Raw genomic sequence first — 16,317 nt, 5'->3', positions numbered from 1 at the left:
TGTGGTCCCAGAGAATAGCAAAACTCTCCTGAGAAAACTATACTGCCTTGGGAAAAGCAGATGGTTATCAGAGAGCTGAGAGTCCTGTGATTCACACTGATTTCAACAAAGTCATCATTTTATAGGACCAAACTCTGCCTGTTCTAATCCAAGCTCCCATGATGGATCATACCTGCCAGGTAAAACTCAGTTTCCTGTGCAGATTTTTCCTGCATGGAGGACAATATGGCCCTTTATAAAAGTTATTTACATTAAGATTCTGGGAGAGGGGGGGAAACACCAGCAAAAACAAAACATCTCAAATTCTTCCTTCTGCAGCCAGAAGTGAACTACTTCTTGGTTCAGTACTATCACTGTTCAGCAGGTATCCTGGACTTTATTGTGAAGAGAAAGAACTGCATAGCAGAGTGTCTGGGAATTTCACAAATGTTTGAATTTACTACAAGTGTAACTGAGCAGAACAATACAAAGCAACTCTTTTCTCTTCCAAATACAGTGCATTTTAGGGTTTAATTTTGCTTTATAATTCTTTTCACAGTAGCCAAATGTTTAATTTTTTTCTGAAACTGTGTTATTTGCAGCAAAACATTGCCAGTATAAAGCAAACAATTGTCATTCTAAACTCTAATCTAGCTTGTGTTATTTGGCATAGCAAATATATTAACTGGCTCTTTTTGATCACAAGTATTGATCTGTGTTTATTCCATAAACAGTTTACACAGGTTATTGTGTTCCAAAAAATGGCAAGACATTCAGTGGTAAATGCTCTGTGGCTTTGCAAAGTAGTCCCATGTGATATCCCAGCAATGTCATGGCTTAAAATTAGAACTGGGCTGGCATTACATTTCACTTAATTGGAGTCTGTATCAGAGACAGACATTAGTAACACAGACAAGATTCATAACCTCGCTCTGCTCTTGCACAGAAATCAATGAGTCGTGGAAAATCTGTGAATACATCAAATGATTTAGGTAAGTTCTAAAATGCTTCCATATGTCTGGAAGTGAAAGTGGGGAGGTGATCACGGGCAGGAGCTCTAGTTACAAGACAGTACATCTGCAGTTATTTTACAGCTAAAATTGGGAATGCACTTCTGAATGGCTGGCAGTTCATGATTGCTATTGTATTATCGTGTCTACTAGAAAGAAGTATAAAGGGTGGGGTCAAAATGTTCTACTTTCAGCTTTTCATAATTTTCTCATTACATAGAGAAAAACAAAACCCTATACTTAGGGCCTCGTGTGTTCTGATTTCTGTAGCTCTGCAATTTACTGAAGAATTCACTGTCTGCCACAGAACAGTGGTCCAAAAACTAAGTTTTAATTTTAAAATAGATGGCCAAAAACCCCTTCAAATTTTGATGATTACAAGTAGCATTAGAAGCCACAGTCAGGGTTGAGGGTCCCATTATGTTAGGTATCATAGACGCATAGCAAATACAGTTCCTGACATGACACAAGCTTATAATACAGGAATTTGAACTGAATGTCAACTGCTGGAATGTTGATTTCCTAGTCTCCAAACAGCCTAAAACAATAGCTATGGGAAGCAGGAACTGACTGAGCTGTCTCAATGAGAGTTAACTCTGAAGCCTACTAATAACAATTTAAATTCAGTTATGAATCATTTAACAGAAATCTTTAGCTAATGTGTTTAGTCATGTTGGGTGCAAAGGCAGATATTGGGATGAGGAGCAGTGCGTAGCTGGTTACTGGTAAGGGCTACGGGGGTGGGGAATTAATCCCTGAATATACATCAAGACGTTTGTGTTCATACCCACATGGGGCTGGGAGGGAGAAGAGGAAGATGCATCCATTCGCCATTGCAAAAAAGCCTTAACCACTTTTTGGGAGCTCCAAAACTAAACTACCTCTCACACCTTCCTGGGCACCAACAGCCCCAGCTGTCAAAACCTCCATCTTCCCCTCAACAGCTTCTATTCTTACAGCACAGTTAAGAATTAGCAGTGCAAAAATAGTTGAGCCAAATTCTCCTTTTTTACATCAGTGTAGCTCCAGAGGAATTCCATTCTCCAGTCTATACTGTCTTTCCAATGAGGAGCCATTTTCAGTGTTCATTTCTTTATACTTCGTCTACCTTTTTGTATTCTTCTATATTTCTTTGATGTAAGTCCCCATATACAATCTGGCTATTGGATACACCACTGCAATAATAATATAGTAAACATAGTAGGAATACTTAGCTTGGATGCAGAAATATCTAGCAAGTAGGTACCAAATAGCTATCGTAGTGCAGCAGCTGGTTTGGCTCTGCCACATTTAAAAGGCCAGCTAAAAGAAAAGCATGCCGGGAAAGATGCCTTCAAACAAGTGACTCTACACTGGCCATTAGTGGAAAGATGATTATAGGGAAAAGGTTGACATTCCACTTTCATTGTTGGAGGGCAAGCTGTCTGGCTGGCTGAAAAAACATTCTCAGGCTTTTCAGATTGGAGCTGGGTGTTTGAGACAGTATTCCCTGTCTCTCTTCCACCAAGTAGTAGGCATTTATAATAAAAAAAAATGAGGCAATGTTTAATGTGGTCTTAGCATTACTACATAGCCCTACAAATCTATATGCCAACCCTGAACCCCCAATCTAACCCTGCCCCAAACTTTGGGAGAGTTCAGCACCAGATCTGAACTTCACAGTTCTATATTATTGCTAGAATACAAAAACCCAATACAAGAGTGGCTGAGAGGAACTCTTCCAGACAGGAGCACAGGAATGACCAGGTGTCCTGTCTGCTGGGCACTAGTACCAGAATGTTCAAGAAGCTTCGAACAGGCTATTATTAGTAGCTGGCCTATAGGGCAGCTTTCTTCCCACCCCCCGGCAATTAATAGTTGACTGATCCCCTGATGCATAAAGGTTAACCCTTATATTATTTATCTTGGTTTATGTCACTGTGGATGTTCTCACAATCTGTATTAAACTCTGACCTTTTTTGAATCCTACCAAGCTCTTGGACTCAATGATAGCTCATGGCAGCGAATTCCACAGGCTAATTCTATGCTGAGTAGAATGTATGATCTTCTAGCTGTTTTTACCTTTGTTACTTTTTAACTTAATTGAATATTGGAATTGGAAAAAGGTCAGAAAATGGCAACAAAAATGATTAGGGGTATGGAACAACTTCCGTATGAAGAGAGATTAATAAGACTGGGACTTTTCAGCTTGGAAAAAAAACGACGACTAAGGGGAGATATGATAGAGGTCTGTAAAATCATGACTGGTGTGGAGAAACTAAATAAGGAAGTATTATTTACGCCTTCTCATAACACAAGAACTAGGGATCACCAAATGACATTAATAGGCAGCAGGTTTAAAACAAACAAAAGGAATTATTTTTCCATACAACGCGCAGTCAACCTGTGGAACTCCTTGCCAGAGGATGTTGTGAAGGCCAAGAGTATAACAGGGTTCAAAAAAGAACTAGATAAGTTCATGAAAGATTGATCCATCAATGGCTATTAGCCAGAATGGGCAGGGATGGTGTCCCTAGCCTCTGTTTGCCAGAAGCTGGGAATGGGCAACAAGGGATGGAGCACTTAATGATTACCTGTTCTGTTCATTCCCTCTGGGGTATCTGGCATTGGCCACTGTCAGAAGACAGGATATTGGGCTAGATGGACCTTTGGTCTGACCCAGTATGGCTGTTCTTATGTTCTTATCTCCTTATTCTTGTATTATGTGATGAGGTAACTAGGAACACATGATTAACTATTCTATATATGTGACAGGAGTCAGTTGATGTGAGTTCCATCACAGCGCTGCTCAAATTGATTGTGTTTAATTAATCAAATAGGCATATCAATTTTTTTACATTGATGTCTCCTTCTGGCATGTCCAACTCATATGTGGGAATATAATGATGATGGTAATCAGTGTGCTATTCAGAAGCAGATACCTATGGCTGAACCGGAATGTGTAAGAATCATGACTGAAACTGCACCATGCATTGGATCATTCTCTGCTGTTAAGACACTTTGGGAAGTGAGAATTCAGAAAATAAATGAAGAACTACGGAAGGAAAAGGAATTCAGACAGAGGACTGTAGGCAGGTATGTCCCTAATCAGTTAGGAAGAAATGTGAAGCTAAACACAGGTGATATGGTTGGTCTTTTCTGGAACATGCAAGATCCAATCCTGCAATCTTTGCTCAGGTAAAATTCTGAAAGAAATCTGATTTTAGACTCAGGTCTACCAGAGAATTATGTTCAACTGTAAATAGAAATTAGTGCAGCTGCTGATTCGACTGGCATATATATCAAACTACAACAGCTACCACTGTCTTCATAGCACTACAATAGTGTAAAAGAAATTCTTCATGTTTTTATAGCACAAGGTGTTGACAAGTGCCCTCCATTTAGAAACAGTCTCCACTTAATATTATTTTGATCTCTTATCTTCACTGATTAGTCTATGATGACTTGCATGAACTTTACTTGAATTCAAGCTGACTTCATATATGGATGCAAAGAAGCCAACTCTCTTTTGTCTGTGACCAGATTGCTGTCTCTGGTGGATAATCTATGTTATAGCAGCTAGAGCAGTGATTCTCAAACTTTTGTTCTGGTGACCCCTTTCACATAGCAAGCCTCTGAGTGCAACTCCCATAATAAATTAAAAACACTTTTTTATATATTTAACACCATTATAAATGCTGGAGGCAAAGCGGGGTTTGGGGTGGAGACTGACAGCTCACGACCCCCCAGGTAATAACCTCATGACCCCCTGAGGGGTCCCAACCCCCAGTTTGAGAACCCCTGAGCTAGAGGCTGTGGAAGTGAAAAGGTAAAAGAAGCTTAGTGCTTCTCCCACCCATAAAAAAGCTACAAGCTTCCCTTAAAATGAATGGTGTTTGGGACAGTCCCCTTACATTATTTCCCCCCCTGTTGTTCTTGGTAAAACATTATAAAGCTTGATGGAAGTAGTTAATTTATCTCTATAAAATAATTTACTTCATACAGATTTTAAAATATGATCTCACCGAATTGCAAAACATTTGTACATTAGCCAAAACATTAGAATGCCGTAAATTCTCTAAGCTAATGAACTGCTACATTGCCAGCCCTCCCAAAGTGTATCTAGCATCCCATTAAGATAAATACTAGTCTGACTTCCATGAAGGCTTCTCGCCAAAAAGTTGCCTCTTTGCTACGTCAGGCAATCAAAATGGGATAGTAAATGTTGCTCATATTAACAGCTGCACAACTAAAAAAAGGTCTTTGTTTTGTAGACTGATGCTTGTCTGGGAGGAAAGAAACAGTTTAGCCAAGCTCAAAGAAAAAGTCATCACTGAAGATGGAAGGGTTATACTAAGGATAGAACAAGAAGAATGGAAGGTAATATTAACAGGAAATTGTTTGGGTTGCATGGTTAGTGAATTACAGAGTTAAGCTATTTTACATCTTTAGCCCAGCTAGTATTACTTTTCATCTATTAAGTGCCCACAATATGCTCAGCACTGTACACAGATGATCAGGGACGGACAGTTGAATTATTGCTGTGAATATAAATAAAACCTGATTGTATTGAAATTAAACTTGCTCACTCTAACAGTAGAATATTGAATGCTAAGTAATTTCACGACTGACCAGCAACAGCCCAGAAAGTCTTCCCACATGAACAGGAAAACTTAATGGTATTTTATGTCTTATGCATTTAATTAAAGAAGTATTAATTTTGCTAATGCCCCAGAACTACCAGGGCTAGCTCCAGGTTTTTTGCCGCCCCAAGCAAACAAAAAACAAAAAAAACCAACAGAGTGCTGCCCCTTGAAAAGTGCTGCCCCAAAGAGCCGGAATGCCGCCCCTTTAGAAGTGCTGCCCCAAGCACATGCTTGGAATGCTGGTGCGTAGAGCCGGCCTTGAGAACTACACAGACATAACCTGTAATGTGAAAGTCACGTGAAATGAAAAGATTTCTTGGGGTTATTTCTCTTCTCTTTCTAAGGGTGAAATTCATCCAATGGCACAAAGGCTCTCAGAACGGTGGGACCACTGTGGTTCCAGTGCAAGAAAGGTGGGCAGCTGTAGAGTATGTGGCAGGGTGGACCCTACCAATCTCTGTAGGTTGCAGAACTGGCTTTATGCTAGTTCCAGTGTCCACCATGAAGAAGAAGTTGAAGACGAGATGCCTGAGCCAATCTGCCTTTTAAATCATTGGGAATCTTTCCATTGGCATTGATGGGCGTTGGATCAGATACAGGCTGGTGAAGGTGTGACTTCAGCTTACACTGTAACAGCCATGGTGCCTGCCCCAGTCCAGGGAGGTGATGTGTCTTACACAGGAGTTTGCGGAAGATTTAATTCCCTACAAACTGCAGTCCCTACATCCCACACAAACCCTGTGTAACTCACTCAGAGCAATGAATTTCAAACCAAATTACTAAATCTATTCTATAATCATTTTATAGCAAGCAATTATTTAGAAATGTTGCACAATCTTGGAAGTTATAGGTGGTCCTTTTTTAATATAGAACATGTTGTAAATACATTCTACAGTGCAGTTACCTAACAGTGTCATTTTGTTTTGAACAGATGTTATAAAATCCACATGACAGACACTAAACATCATTTAAGTTCAAACATTTTTGTTTGTTTTGCTTCTGGGATCTTGCATTGCTTAGTTCTATCAGTGCAGGTGCCTAAGTTCTGGGTGCAAGCAGAAGGGCTGGTTATTCTTGAGGTGTAATGGGAATTAATTTCTGCATGTTGTATGGTCTAGTGATCAGAAAAGCAAAACTGTTTCCTTCCTCTCTAGCGTAACTCTAAATGTTCATGTTTCCAAAATCTTCCTACACTAACAATTAGTCCATTTTCATTCCATAAACCAAGTGGAATTTCCTTCTGATTTTATTTTTTATTATTTTTAGATGTTACCTGCTTGCTTACTGAAACTGAACCACCTCCAGGAATGGCAGCTTCACAGAATTAGTTTGGTGAAAATTCCTGAATTCATTGGAAGGTTTCAAAATCTCATTGTGCTGGATCTATCCCGAAATGCCATTGAAAAGCTACCTAAAGAGATTGGTAAGTGGTATTTAAATACAACAACAAAAACAAGCCATTCTGTGTTACTCCATTGGAGCACTGCTTCTGGATTAAGCAGCCGTCACACCAAATCCCATAATTTTCATTAACTGCGTCTTTATTTCAATAAGCAGACCAAGAGCACTCACACTACACTAATGAGCCAACACAATAAAGTAAGATTTAACCCCAGTACTTCACAGCTGAAAGGTTTAATGTATTCCTCAGACCCAATATTCAGTTGGATTCTCTTTGATTATTGCCTTTGCAGGCCAGCTGCCTAACCTCCAAGAGCTGCTTCTCAGTTATAATAAAATTAAGTCTGTTCCGAAAGAGCTAAGTAACTGCATCAGCCTCGGAAGACTGGAACTGGCTGTGAACAGGGATATCTGTGACCTTCCACTTCAGGTTTGAGAAAAACAATTACTTTTATTTATAGGTATATATTAAATGTTTTCACTAGCTAAAAAAAATTATTCTCAGAAAAAAAATGGAACTTCTGTTTTCTTCTAGACTTTAAAATGACATAGTACATTTCCACTGGAAAGTCTTGCATGGACTGTCTAATAGATGGGTTGTTTTCACTTTATTTTTAAGACATTGATTTTACAAATATTTAAAAATATGCATAATCTTTGTTTATATGAATCGTTCCATGGGAGCCAGTGGGACTAACCACATGAGTAACTAAGTATTTGCAGGAACTGAGTCTAATTTTGCCCACTCTTACAGTGGAGTATATAAATAATGGGCCAGCTGCTTAGTTGGTGTAAACTGGCATCAGGCTATTGATTTTAATTAAACTATGCTGTTTTACACCAGCTTAGGATCTGGCCCACTGGCTCAACTATGACCTTAGAGAAGTCACCTTTAAGGGTGAGAGCATAGTTCAGGGTGGCCAAACTGTGGCTCTTTTACAGTTAAAGTGTGGCTAGCGGACCCCCCATACCCTCCCCCATTCTTTGCCTACCAGACTGGGGTGGGGGGTGAGCTTGGGGCTTCTGCCCTGAAGCAGGGTGCTGGGGTTAGGGGCTTCTGCCTCGTGGGGCATGCCTGCCAGCGCTTGGGGCTTCTGCAAAAGCGGGGCTGAAGCCCTGAGCCCAGCCAGGCATCTCCCATGCGGCTGAAGCCCTAAGCCCCGGCAGGCACATCCCATCTCTCGAACTTCTGAAGGTTGTCATATGAGGCTTGGAGGGTCAGTAAGTTTGGTCATCCTGGCATAGTTCATTCCTTCCCCATTCAGCTAGTGGTATCTCTACAAAGACTACTGCTTGTGGTAGTGATTTGTGTGATGCAGACAACTGCATGTGCACAAGGAAGTGAATTAACTCCTTTCACAGAGGACACAGGGCAGCTGAGTGTAATAACTTTTGCTCTCTACTTACCTGGGCTGAATCGCAACTGATGACGTACATGTGAAAAGGGATCCATATCTCCATATCAGTCCCTTGGCTACAAAGTAACCAAATACTTCTGATATTTATTTATTTGTATTTGCTACAAAAATTACAGCCCTGACCGATATTAAAAGTAACCTCAATTCCCACAGACTTTACAGGAGACTGAGGATAACAGCGCTGCAACTTTCTCACTCAGGGGTATGAAAAAACACACCCCTGAGTGCAGCAAGTTTCAGTGCTGTAAAGCACCAGTGTAAACAGTGCACCAGAGCTGGGAGCCACGCCCCTTGTTGAGGTGGGTTTTTTAGAGCTCTCTCCCAGCACTCTGCCGCAACCACACAAGGCACATTAAAGCTCTGCCAGTGTAGAATAGCCCTTAGGGTGCTTGGCGCACTGCAGAATTAAGTCCAAACATTAAGTCTGTAAAACCCAACAAACTGGGCAGCTTTAAAATAAATAAATATAGAATATTAACTGAATATCAGAAGTTACCAAATTTATCTGGCAGTTGTTTGACTAGCAAAGTTAGCAATATTTTATGATGGGGTGATCAGATGTCCCGATATTTGGGAGTTTGTCTTATATAGGCTCCTATTACCCCCCACTCCCTGTCCCAATTTTTCACACTTGCTGTCTGGTCACCCTCTTTTAGGAGGTCAAGTGAATGTTTCCTGACAAAAATAAATTTTAAGACTCTAGACCAGATTCTTATTTATACTGAAGTCCCTTTACATCACTGGAGCAATAGTGTAAATGAGATTCTGGCCCTCTGTCTTATCTCATGCAACCCGGAATCACTTGTCTGGCATGGATTCCAGAACACGGTGTAGTATTTTCAGAATTTTTCTGTCTTTGTGGCCAACATGGTTAAATAACAGCTGTGATGGAACATCACTTACTGCACAGTCTGTACACATGTGCATTAAGGAATCCTATTCATGAGTCTTCCCTTTTCTATTTAGCTCAGTGACCTAAAGAAGCTTTACCATGTAGATCTGAGTATGAACCAATTTACTACCATCCCTTCAGCTCTCCTGAACATGCCAAGTCTAGAATGGTTAGACATGGGGAGCAACAAACTTCAGCAACTCCCTGATACGATTGACAGGTAAAAAAACCATTCTTAGTTTTAATTCCATTGCATTGAAAATTTAGTTACCCAACTCTGTTCTAAAATATTAACAAGTATCAAACAAAATAAAGCAAGCTACTTATACTGTTAAAATAACTGGAATATCTCAGAGCAGAATATTTCCTTACGAGAACTAAGGAAAATTTTTTTTATTCAGAAGGAAAATTGCTTGCAACTGAGTTGATACTTAATAAGACATTAACTTCCTGTTGTCAAGTTAAATCTTCTTGCTGTAGAAATTTTCAACTTATAATTGAGGCTACTATCTTCAACCTCTGTTTCCTAAGATTAATGTCCTTTTTTATGCAGTCAATGCATCTCTATGTTAAAATATAATTTTAAAATATATCTCTACATATATTCTACATAATTGTTCTAGGTTGCTGTATGGTACCTTTGTGTCTGTAGGAGAAAAGGCTTTCAAATGTATCACATTGTATTACCAAAATTTCCACCAACCAGTGGTGTGGAGCTGGGAAGGGCAGCCCATCCCCTCTGCCATGCCATAGGGTGACACCATTGAACGTGTGCATGAGCCAAGGATGCAGATGCCAATGTCTGCATCCCCTTAAAACTTAGTCATCCCACTAGTTAGTCCAGCTCTATGTTAAACTGTACAAACTACATGTTTGGCATAGGAACCGTTTCAAGAAGTGATATAAATAATGTTCAGATGAAATCATTGAAATTATGATTCTGTAGATTTTATGAATCAAATGACACCTCCCTTACCTTTTTGTCATTAACTTGCCCACAGAATTACACACGCTCCCAGACTGTTAAGCGTTACTGCATTCTTTATATCAGATATATGATTGTTGAAGTGAATCAACTCCTTTAATCATCAAGGATTCCCTAATGCTGGATTAATTGTAGAAACCTCTACTTCTACAGAATGGAGAACCTACATACTTTATGGCTCCAACGGAATGAAATAACCCATTTACCAGAAACCATCAGTAATATGAAAAATCTGAGTACTCTTGTCCTCAGCAACAACAAACTCCGGGATATTCCTGCTTGCATGCAACAAATGACAAATCTCAGGTAAAATATCAACAATACTGCAGGTACCTGAAGGCTGCCTTTAAAAATTCCCCCACAGTGCAAACTGCTGCATAACAAATAGATAGGGAGCCGGATTCTCAGCTGGTGTGAACTGGTATAGCTCCATTGAAATCAGTGGAACTACAGATTTATGCCAAGTGAGAATCTGGCCCAGAAAGTTTTATGACAGTATTGAGTTCCTTCATTTCACCAAATGGATTTATTGCAAATGTAAATACAGTATTTAGAGTCCCAAAGGTTAAGAGAAACTTTAGGTTCTTCTTGATCTGTGAGGTTTGTGGATGCTGGCCTTTCAGTGGAACAGTTGGGCATCACTATTTTAGCCTCTCTCATAACACAAGACCAAGGGACAAAAATTGAAAAGCAACAATTAAAAACTGATAAAAGGAGAACTTTTTATAAAACATATTTCACCTGGGGAATTACTGCCACAAGGTATCAGTGAGGTCAAGAACCTAAAACCCTTCAAAAAAGGTTTAGATACTAAGATATGAATAATGAGAATATCCATTTATGTTTGGGGATAAAAATGTGAGCTATAACTCTTAATGCTTCAAGATATAAGCTAACCAGGAACTGACGGGAAAACTTCTTTCAAATCCTTATGGGCAGATTGTTTTTTTTTTTTATTCACTATGGCAGGGTTCTTGTTGCTTTCTCTTAAGTACTTTCATTCTTAGAGACAGGATACCAGACGAAGGCTATGTCTCCACTTGAAGCTGAGAGTGTAATTCCCAGCTTGCATACACGTACCTGTGCAAGCGCTGCTTGAGCTACTATGGTAAAAATAGCAGTGCAGCTAGGTAGCACGAGCGGGGGCTCGGGATAGCCAGTTGAGTTCATACCTACCTGGTCTGATGTAGTATAGCAATTCCTATGTTTTCAAGTTATTTGGGGATGCTACTATATCTAGAGATGCATAAACTTTATTTACCAAAAATAAAAATTCTCATGTGCAATAGATCTAATTTAAATATTTTATTCTGGTTTCAGAGTAAACATCTGCTTCTGTATCCTGATGTCAAAATATTACGAAAATATATAACGTTATCTTACTGTGCGGTACAAACATGTACTTCAATAAACATAGGGATAGTAAGAACACCTGAATTTGTACACTGGAGATCCTAGATTTGCTTGAATTGGCCTTGGTACTGACCACAGGTACTAAGGCCTATATTTTCAAGTGTGCGCACAAAATATTAAACATGATAAAATATTAAACAAGGGCTTCCTTGTTAAACTGTGCAAACTACAAGTTTGGCATAGAAACCATTTTAAGAAATGATGTAAATAATGTTCAGATGAAGACTATTTCTAAATCAGTTAAGATAAACACATCCCACACTACCATTAAGTAGAGAAACTATTTGAAAGATAATACCCGGAGAAATTGCCCTTAATTACATTTTCTTTTGCTGAAGCACTCTTCAGTGCAGCCTAGTTTAGTTTTCAAACAGTTGTTCTTGGTCGGGGGGGGGGGGGGGGGGGGGGAGGACCTTCAAGAATGATGTTTTCTGATGAATTACCAGATTTGTCAACTTCAGAGACAACCCACTGGAGCTGCAAGTAACACTTCCCACATGCGAGAATACTGAAGAGGAAGAGGAACGGGAATTGTTTGGTATTCAGTTCATGCATATGTATATTCAAGAGTCACTCAGCAGAGCAGGTATGAGATTTGTATTGTCTGTAACTAGAGTATGAATAAAAAAATATTAGAAAACATTAAAATGCAGTCAAGCAGAATTAAGGTGTCTCTACACTGGTATGAATTCCAGCTTGAGGAGACATACATGAGCTAACATGCTAAGAACAGATATGTAGTTACCTCTGAATATGATCCTGGTACATACTTAACTAACAAGCCTCTCCTGCCATGTGTTCCACTGTGGTGACATTTCTATTTTTACCTCACTAGCTCAATCATAGCTAGCACAGATATGTCTCCTTGAGCTGGAAGTTACACTGAAGAGGGAGTAGCAGGAGAAGCTGATGCTTTTGTCACGGAGTATCTGGAGTTCCCAGCATTTCCTGCCAGCAGGTGGAAAAGCACCAACATGTGATGTGGAAATATAAGATGTTTCTAGGAAGATCTAGTCACCTAAGTGAAATAAATTACTGTATATACTCAATCATGAGCCCGTTCGTTTATAAGCCGACCCGCCCAAGATGGATAAGTAAAAATGGAAATTTTTTATGACCCGTTCATAAGCCGACCCTATAATTCAGGGGTCAGCAAACTTTGGCTCCCAGGCCATAAGGATAAGCTGCTGGCGGGCCAAGATCGTTTGTTTACCTCGAGCGTCCGCAGGCATGGAGATAAACCTAAGTAAATAAAGTGTCCCAGCACGCCAGCTGCTTACCCTGACGGGCCGGGACAGCAACTGGTGGGGAAATTTTGGGGGGAAGGGGGGGAGAGGGAGAAGCTGGGGGTCAGGGGAGTAACCCCTGTGACAACCCCCCCACATGACCCCACCCTTAGCCCAGTACCCCCACACTCTCCCCATCCTATCCCTTCCCACTTTATCTGGGGAGGAGATTTCTGGCCTGGCTGGAGCTGCTCCGGCAGGCTGGGCAGCGCGGCCGCAGCATGCTCCGGCGGGCCAGTCCAAGCGGCGCGGCCGAAGCATGTTCCAGTGGGCTGGGCCAGGCGGCACGGCCACAGCATGCTCTGGCGCCTGGGCGGCGCGGCCACAGCCTGCTCTGGGGGGGGTGGGGCTGAGCGGCAGGGCTACAGCCTGCCAGCCCCAGAGCTGCAGCTGCTTCGGAGGCTGGGGGGAGAACAGTGTGGGCAGAAGCGGAGAGACTCTGGCCCTGCCTCTTCCCTTCTGGCTGTGCTGCCTCTCCTTGCACCCTCTGTTGGGGGAAGGGGCTGTGTCCCACCTCTCCCTCTCTATACCCATTCATAAGCCGACCCCCTTCTCTGGTGCTTCCCTTTCTTACTAAAATAATTCGTCTTATGAACGAGTATATGCAGCTATTTCACCCCATTTCCTCATGGAAAAGTAGCCATATGACAAAGCACATCGACTAGCACTGTCTGCTGAGAGATAAGGACTGGACGATGAATTACCCACAGAGGCTGTAAATGAAGGTCAGGATTGAGTTACATTAGCAGAGCATCATGAGCCAGTGCATTTTGCTATATCTATTATGTGGACAGCGAATTTCACTGACACAAGGTATCAATATTTCATCTCATTAAGTTCACCCACATATTAGGAAAGCTTAAAACAAATGGCTCAAATAATGAGGTTAACTCAAGAGATCATGTCAATTTCAGCTTTTATTCCTCTCCATAGCAAAGCTTTATGCATGGGAATGTAATTACTAAAACAATGAGGTGGCATTTGATTTCCAACTAAATGATGTTTTTCTTTAGCCAATTCCACAAATAGTCAGAACTCATAAAATAAAATTCTAGGCATAGAAAACAAGATAAAAACCCTCATGAAGTTCAAAAATGGAAACAGGTTATTAAGCATATCCATTTCTTACATTTTAACCTATTGATTTTCAGAAAACCTGGACAACTGCATACCTGTTGCTTCTGCCACCATTAATGATAATGAATAAAAAATTAAATAAACTGCCAAACTGAACTTTTGTACTTGGAGGAAAATATAAATTCTACTTCTTCTGAACAGAGAAAACAACAGCAATATGGCAGTGTGCAGAGACAAAAATGCCTTATGACTTTCACACTGCTAGGCGTCAGCTGGCATCTTCTTGTGATTCCAAAAGAAATTTAAGTTCAATGCTTTTGTAGGTACCGAAAGACTACAAAATGTTTTCTAAAAGAACTGAATCTGTGAATAAGGTCTTTAAAAAAATCCAGAGAAGTTTTGTAGAGTTCTGTGTCCTGCCCATTCCAAATCTGTCTCCCATTATGCAGTTGGCTGAGGTACTGAAGATTGACTTGGTACAGCTGTCAAGAGTACATTCTCCAAGGAAACAGTAGAATCTGTATAGTATTGTAATGCAGCAGTGTACCCTCTCTGTTGTAAATATTTGATCCGTCCCTGGTCAATCAAGAGTTTACAAAGACGACCTATCTGCTTTCGTTCTTCAACGGTAAGTAGCCTAGCTCCAAAAAGAAAAAACATGAATTAGTCAACACAAATGGTTCAAGATCAGAAAAGCTGTAAAAACTGTAACTGATGCATTTCAATGCAGATAAAATGTGACTGTTTTGGAATAAGATTTTGAAGACTATTATGTCACTTAAATTTGCATGTTTTTCATTTTAAGTACTTCAGATGGATATGTTTCTGTAAAATGAGCCATTCTGACATTCAAAAATGCTTAATCATTCAGCTATAAATGACTGTCTAATCCATTATTTCTACCTTCCTGAGACATCTACATACTACAAAAAAAAATCACCTACCCTTGCAGACTATCAGAACTGCACTCCATTCTGTTGTGTACTTGGTCATGTTCTTCTGTATCACTGCTTTGGTCTTTGCTCTTTGCATCAACGGTAGAGGCTTCAGTGATAGTTTCTCGCATGCCACAAGTGGCCCAGCTAGTCATTCTCTGAAAATAATTAAATTCCACTGGCCCAAGTCCCACTGTTCTAAAGAACTCTCGGCCTACATAATGCTTCCACTGACACCTGTGGTGGCAACACAGTGCAATAACAATTCCAGCCACAGGCTTCCAGTTTTCTGAAACATTCTTTCCACTCCTTTCATCAGCAGAATTGTTAAAAGCTATGTCTGTTTTATCACTCTTGAAACGTTTAGGTGAAGGTTCTTCATTTCTTTCATCATATTGGGTTGCGTAACTTTCAACCAAACATCTCAGAGCAAGATCTGTGAACAAACAACTATGTTTTAAAAAACTCTTGAACAGTGTGCTGCATTTATACTCAAAGATAGGAAAGGAACTTTCCTCAATAATAAGGAGGAGAATAAAAGCACTTTACAAGTAATCCCAAAAGCAACAAGTTGACAAAGTTTACTTAAATACGGTCAGCTACTTTAAAATGAAATGAGTTTATATATTTCAAGTTCAGTTTACCAAATATTAATGTACACCTCTACCCCGATAGAACGCTGTCCTCGGGAGCCAAAAAATCTTACCGTGTTATAGGTGAAACACGTTATATCGAACTTGCTTTGATCCGCTGGAGCGCGCAGCCCCGCCCCCCCGGAGCACTGCTTTACCGTGTTATATCCGAATTCATGTTATATCGGGTCTCATTATATCGGGGTAGAGGTGTATTTACAAAATCAGCATAAGACCACTGTGAGACACTGTACCTCAAATAGCACCCTGGAGCCCTCATATTCACCTCTGCGACACAATTATGACAAATTTTGTACAATGCATGCCTTGTGAAGCATCGTTTTAAAACCTGTTGAACATTGATATCCTGTTTGGATTGTATGTACTATCATTTTACATGAAGTATTGCTATATGTGCTACTGAAATATATTGTGAGGTTGGGAGATGCCCACAGCTGGCCTTTCAGTCTGGACAAAGGAGCAACAATCATTGGCCAGCCAGGCGTTAACAGCTCATCAAGAACAATCCAATATCCCAGAGGCTTCTCAGAGAAGGCACATATGCAATGCAGACTGCCTGACCATCAGCAAGGAACTTTCTAGCAGCTGGAAGAAGGTACAAAAAGAGAGAGAGTGACATCATCCCTTGGCCTCTTCCTCCCCC

The 16,317-nt window shown here is 40.4% G+C and overlaps 2 protein-coding genes across 16 annotated transcripts in view; one reads left to right on the top strand and one right to left on the bottom strand.

Moving 5' to 3' along the window:
- Positions 1-745: 745 nt before the first annotated feature.
- Positions 746-15,061, top strand: LRRC39 (leucine rich repeat containing 39). 14 transcript variants are annotated; one of them, XM_065555634.1, is made up of 9 exons: positions 746-971; positions 3,904-4,064; positions 5,243-5,348; positions 6,881-7,037; positions 7,309-7,445; positions 9,400-9,545; positions 10,464-10,616; positions 12,170-12,309; positions 12,559-12,772. In XM_065555634.1, exons 2-9 carry the CDS (start codon positions 3,913-3,915, stop codon positions 12,567-12,569), a joined length of 1,002 nt encoding a protein of 333 aa, XP_065411706.1. In that variant the 5' UTR covers positions 746-971; positions 3,904-3,912; the 3' UTR covers positions 12,570-12,772. The 14 variants fall into 14 exon arrangements, with proteins under 14 accessions (XP_065411706.1, XP_005300964.1, XP_065411708.1 ...); XM_005300907.5 differs by lacking the exon at positions 12,559-12,772 and adding an exon at positions 14,161-15,061 and having other exon boundaries at positions 834-971; XM_065555636.1 differs by having other exon boundaries at positions 834-971; positions 12,185-12,309.
- The window catches only part of TRMT13 (tRNA methyltransferase 13 homolog), a 16,417-nt gene continuing 14,008 nt past the window's right edge, over positions 13,909-16,317 (bottom strand). For both annotated transcript variants that reach the window (XM_008170607.4, XM_008170608.4), the window contains 2 exons: positions 15,031-15,457; positions 13,909-14,723 (listed from right to left, as the gene is read on the bottom strand). In XM_008170607.4, coding sequence (XP_008168829.2) covers positions 14,528-14,723; positions 15,031-15,457 — 623 coding nt within the window. In that variant the 3' untranslated portion in view covers positions 13,909-14,527. The remainder of the gene's footprint in view (positions 14,724-15,030; positions 15,458-16,317) is intronic.

Source organism: Chrysemys picta, chromosome 8, assembly GCF_011386835.1.
Source record: "Chrysemys picta bellii isolate R12L10 chromosome 8, ASM1138683v2, whole genome shotgun sequence".
NCBI classification, from domain to species: domain Eukaryota; kingdom Metazoa; phylum Chordata; order Testudines; family Emydidae; genus Chrysemys; species Chrysemys picta.
This window is presented reverse-complemented; position numbering and strand designations above follow the sequence as displayed.